A 5,530-nucleotide genomic window follows, 5' to 3' on the forward strand; every position below is an offset into this window, starting at 1 on the left:
CATCACCATCGTTATCATCGTTATTATCACCATTGTTATCATCACCACCATCATCGTTATCATCATCATCGCCATCACCATCGTTATCATCGTTATTATCACCATTGTTATCATCACCACCATCATCGTTATCATCATCATCGCCATCACCATCGTTATCATCGTTATTATCACCATTGTTATCATCACCACCATCATCGTTATCATCATCATCGCCATCACCATCGTCATCATCGTTATTATCACCATTGTTATCATCACCACCATCATCGTTATCATCATCACCGCCATCATCGCCATCATCGTTATCATCATCATCATTGCATTATATATTATCGTTATCCATTATCATTCCAGAGCATTCGGGGGGCCGCAGCCACCAATCAGGGTGGTAGGTCAGACAGCAGCAGGCGCTTCGCCTCATTGTCGACAGCACCAACGGGGACCAAATTTGATGTCAGATGACGACTTCAAAAAATTAAATGATGCCAAACGCCTTCTCCGGTGCCTACGATTAACCTCTACAAAGCCAAACCTTTTGGAGGGGGGATTTCCTAAAGCTTGTGCCAATTGTTAACCCGTCGGCTATTTAATGATCAGTCGCAAAATTTCATTATCAGAATCCAACTTCATTATCAGAATCCAACTTCATTATCAGAATCCAACTTCATTATCAGAATCCAACTTCATTATCAGCATCGACACGTGTACCGCAAAACGCGTTTTCGTAGCAGGGTGTGCGCCACTTACTATGCATTTTTCAGTATTGTGATTCCTGGAAAACGGGTAAAACGCGCCCACTTGCATCCATCGTCTGCAAAGTTCTTCCGTGGTGTTTTCGAAGAAGCCACAAATATCTGCCCCGATCTTAAAAGAAAAACCAGAACGCGTTGTTCGTACGGGAAATTGCACCTCCAATCTCTACCAAAAAAAACCCTCCAAGGACTGAGTTGCCGAGATTTTTTTTTTGATTTTTTTTTTTTTCCCAATTTCATCCCTTATTGCTCACCAGGGTAACAAGAGTCATTCGACACATTTCTACATAGAGTCTTCCAAATCTCTCTTTTAGATCTAAATTTACCGACTGTATTTTCCTCCGCTTGAACCCCAGAATTTCTGAAGTTCCCACGATGCTTTTTGTGCCAGAAGTATCCCGATAAATACAGATTTTTTTCTGTATTTTTCCATCTTTTTTTTTTTTCCCCTCCCTGCATCTGCAATTAATTTTGCAGCCCACCTTCTGCACACAGGGAGTTAGAATAATTCCCATACAGGTAGTACGGAAAATTAAACCGACTAAAGGCTAACGCTGCTCATCGGTCTCTTTCTCTTAAAAATTTATCGCCCTGTTTGGGGCTAAGATGAGTCCATTACCAAAGTAGTCCAAAAGTCACAGAAATTCAAATTCTGAGCTGGAAAGTGGGCATTTCATTAAGAAGTGGGTGTTCCCTACTGCATTTTAAAAGCCTCGCAGCAATCCCTAACGAATGACAAATAGCGGAGGCATCGGAGAGCCGCGAACGTAGAAAATAATATATTCGATAAGCATTTACACGCCTGTTCAATAAGCGATAGAGGGAAACGGACTAATGCTAAGATTCCTGGGGAAAAAAGTATTCAAACCAGCTTCCTAAAGGGATTAATTTATAGGGGGATTAAAATTTAGTGTGGGGGATTAATTTGCTGTAATACATGGTGAATTTATTATGCTCTATTTGAATTTATGTTCGTTTATACAACTTATTCATACGTAAGTAATTTTTCTATTTTTATATATACCTATTTATGAATCAATATTTGACTATTTTAAAAAAAAAAAATAAATCAGAGGGGCTTATACATATCAGGCTTGACGGGATCTCCCGGACACACGGTTGATTTGAAAAGGTCCCATAAATGACTGGTTTCATACATAAGGGATTCCAAAGAGGCCAAATTCCAGCATTCCCGGTATTGCCCATCTCATCTGCTCCCACGACGCCGTGTTATCTCCCAGCCAGTGTCCGGTGTACTTCCCTGAGCCCGCAAAAGTAGACCGCGAAAGAAGGAAGCTTCGTTTTCCGGGAAACAAAGTTTCGATGGCTCTGAAAGTAAAAAAGGTTGGAATTAGGCAAAAAAAAAAACCAAAAAAACCCCCAAAAAACACCAACCCAAAAAACCCAAAAAAAACCCCCAAAACAAACCCCAAAATTGTGGAGATGAGCAGATTTGTGTAAGGCAAGTTTCTATTCACTTTCATTTATTCATTCACAATGATAAATAAGCTAAGGGCACAGACTCCCTTAAGGTCAACCAGATGTCTATTAACAAAATTAATATATATATATATTCACCTTAAAGAATCTTTCTCTAAATTTCTGCCTGCCAACCTTCGTCATCTCTGAACTCCAAAATAATAAACCTGTCGTGGTTTGGGCCACTAAAACGCCCGACAGATGCCCACGTCTCCTTCCAGCTTCCTCCACCCACAGCGCCATCGCTGGAATCCAACACTTGGACTTCGAATTTTGAGTCGGAATTCAATTCCAATTTAAAAATGATAAAAATAAACGCGATTTCGAAAGCCCGGGTTCAGCCCATTGTGGGAAGACTGATATCGATCCCCGGAGTAGGTTCCCAGGGGAATGAAATTGCTCAGTTTCTCTAAATAAAGGGCTCTACTCTGTCCTTTTTCGCAAAGATATTACGAAGGATTCCTCACCGTTGTGTTGAGAGGGACATAGAGTATCCATAAAGGTTGTGAACGTCATACTGTTGCCCCCACTTCTGCACTGCATCCATACAGAGCGTCTTGGAATACATGAGTCTATCAACAATATCTGCAGGAAAAGGGTTCGGAAGTGCATTTGAATTGGTTTAATTAAATTATTTGTTGAAAAATTAAATTTAATCAATTTAATTATGGGGGGGTAAAAAAACCAAACAGTATTTCTCTTCTTTTCCTTCGTGCAAATCCATGAAATTCTGTCTGTTTTCTCAGCTTGGCTTTTTAGGTCTTCAAAATTCTCATCTCTCCCAGCGATTAATGTAGAAATAGCAAAATAAGTCCCCGACCGGCGCTAAAATGTGCGCAAATGCGGCTTTGCTGATAGGGTGGGATTTCGTAGCCCAACGCTACTTCAGGTTTTCAATTTAATAAGCGGAAATCCAGCTTCAAGATGGATTTAGCATGCGAGGAAGGACTCACCCCCAAAACTACACCCCAAATTTCTGAAAAATTTGACATGAGCATATCCCGGCAGTGATCAAATTTCCACCTCAATAAAGAATTTATACCTTTTGGCTGATAGGACAGTAATTCACAAAAAAAAATTTAGATTTTTTTTTTAATTTTTTTTTGCTCCACAGCTAAAAGACGACGGACTTACGGGGCGTGAAAGGAGGATAGTTTAAGTCGTTCTGCTCACAGCCGTGAATCGAGCCTGGAGTAAAGCTGGCTACTTCGTTCATATCCTGGCAAAAAATGGCAAATTCGGATTTTCAAATGGCAGCTATGACGTTTAGTCCTGACAGCGATACTTCCCGGGCTTTCAGCTAAATATAGGGTGGGTAACCCACTTGCAGCGAATACGACTTGAGGGCGCAAGGCGCATATAAGGAATAATATTCGTAAGCCGCTGAATTCCTCGTCCAGCAACCAGAACATTGATTTAGAAAATAATCAAAGAAAAAAAATATATTTCTGAATGTCAAAAAGATGATTTTAACTGGTGATGGTGGTATTCTACCCGAACCGGAGAAATTAAGTACTAAAAACTCTTCCCAAATCTCACAATATAAAAGAAAGATTATTCGTTCTGGCCGGAGAAAAATGACTTAACCGAGTTAAACCCCCAAAATCCTACAGAGGGTGGTCGTCTTTTCTCTAGAGGGGGAAAAATAATTCCTCCCTAAAATACGCCGTTCATTAAAATTAAAAGTTGGTGTAGTAATTATGATCCTGGTCGCAGTCGGTTCTTGGATAAATTAACTGATGTTAAATACACCTCTACGGAAAGAAGGACGGATCCAACGCGTCGGACAAAGGCAATCTCCGACGAAATCCCTCCGATGACAGAAAAAACAAGGATTCCACCCAAGGGCATTGAATGCTACAGAAAAGATGCGAATCCCACAGGGATTCCAGGTTATCCCTCCCTAAATCTTCCTTCGAATCAAGGCGGACTAAAACCCGAAGTGCCCGTTTTTCCGAAAATGGGGAAATGTCAGTAATGACGTACAATCCAGATCCCGTCGTAGGGCACTTGGTCGTAGAACAATTTGCATTCCTCCACCCACCAGTTGGTGCAGTCGGGGTTGGTGAAGTCGGGGAAGACGGTTCTTCCCGGCCACACCTACCATCAAAAGAAAAGGGAGATAATTAAATTACACCGTTGACGACTTTGCCCAAAGACTCAACTCCTCGGATTTCCTGCAGGTTTATGCGAACTGCCCGTCTCGGAGAGCAATATTTGGGGATAAAACCTCGGGATTATTAGTTTTGCAAGTCAGCGTTGACGTAGCGACTGGGAGAAGCGTTTTGAGTTGTAAACGGCGAGAGTGAATTATCATTATCAATATTAATTATCTTTCTCAGTATTATCTATCTTTCTCAGTATTATCTATCTTTCTCAGTATTATCTTTCTCAGTATTTCTTCTAAATTTTATATATATTATTATTAACTGACACGAACTCTCATTATTAATTAGCATTAAAAGCATTTTTCTTAAATTTACACTCCGAAAGAAGGCAGAAAGTGGCTTCGTTCACTTCCCCGAAGTCGCTTTTGAAGTCAAAACTACTTTGAAGTCACACAAGTTTCGCGACAAGCGGCTGCGTTTGCAAACCCGTTACATAAAGAACTTTTCCAAGCGGTCAAGGAGGAATTGCTCTCCGATAACTACTGCAAATAAACTGCCGGTGCCTCCCAACCCTTCAAAATCGCTCGTTTTCCCCTTCGAAAAATCAAAATGTGAAGAAAAGGGATTAAAACCGGGAAACGGTGGAAAATATTGAGAGTAGCAGAAAAACGGAAGGTTGCCCCGACCCAAACTAAACGGGATTTGGGCTCTGACTGCGTAAGGGCTTTATTACCTCTCCAACTAAGGGCGTCACTCCGTCCGACTCGTTCACCCAGATTTTCTTGCTTTGTCCCCTCTCGTAGGCTGGGTAGGGAGAACCGTCCACCAGAGCCTCGGTGCTAATGGCGGCATCCTAAAAAAGTGGAAAACGACGCTAAAGAAACCAATCCTCTCCAGCTGTTGTTGGTTGTCTCCACCGATTATCTACACCCGGCAGCTATGTGGGGAGATGTCTCACGTAACAACACAGAGAGTAAAAATTTATATATATATATACAGATCTAAAAAGTAAAACAAAATAAAAAAAACCCCCGCAAAATAAAAAAAAAAGCAAAATAAAAAAAACCGCAAAATAACCCCCCCCAGCAAAATAAAAAAACCCCGCAAAATAAAAACCACAATTAAAAAAACCCCAGAAAATAAAAACCCCCAGAAAATAAAACAAACCCACAAAACCCCCAAAAACCC

General features: G+C 40.9%; 1 protein-coding gene across 1 annotated transcript in view; it reads right to left on the reverse strand.

Moving 5' to 3' along the window:
* The window catches only part of LOC104289447 (maltase-glucoamylase, intestinal-like), a 47,740-nt gene that overhangs the window by 29,649 nt on the left and 12,561 nt on the right, over positions 1-5,530 (reverse strand). Inside the window, 6 exon segments of the mRNA XM_009888384.1 lie at positions 751-867; positions 1,913-2,084; positions 2,702-2,819; positions 3,369-3,453; positions 4,221-4,334; positions 5,076-5,195. Of these exon segments, the coding sequence (XP_009886686.1) occupies positions 751-867; positions 1,913-2,084; positions 2,702-2,819; positions 3,369-3,453; positions 4,221-4,334; positions 5,076-5,195 (726 nt within the window).

This window comes from Charadrius vociferus, unplaced genomic scaffold (genome assembly GCF_000708025.1).
Source record: "Charadrius vociferus isolate BGI_N301 unplaced genomic scaffold, ASM70802v2 scaffold817, whole genome shotgun sequence".
NCBI lineage: Eukaryota > Metazoa > Chordata > Aves > Charadriiformes > Charadriidae > Charadrius > Charadrius vociferus.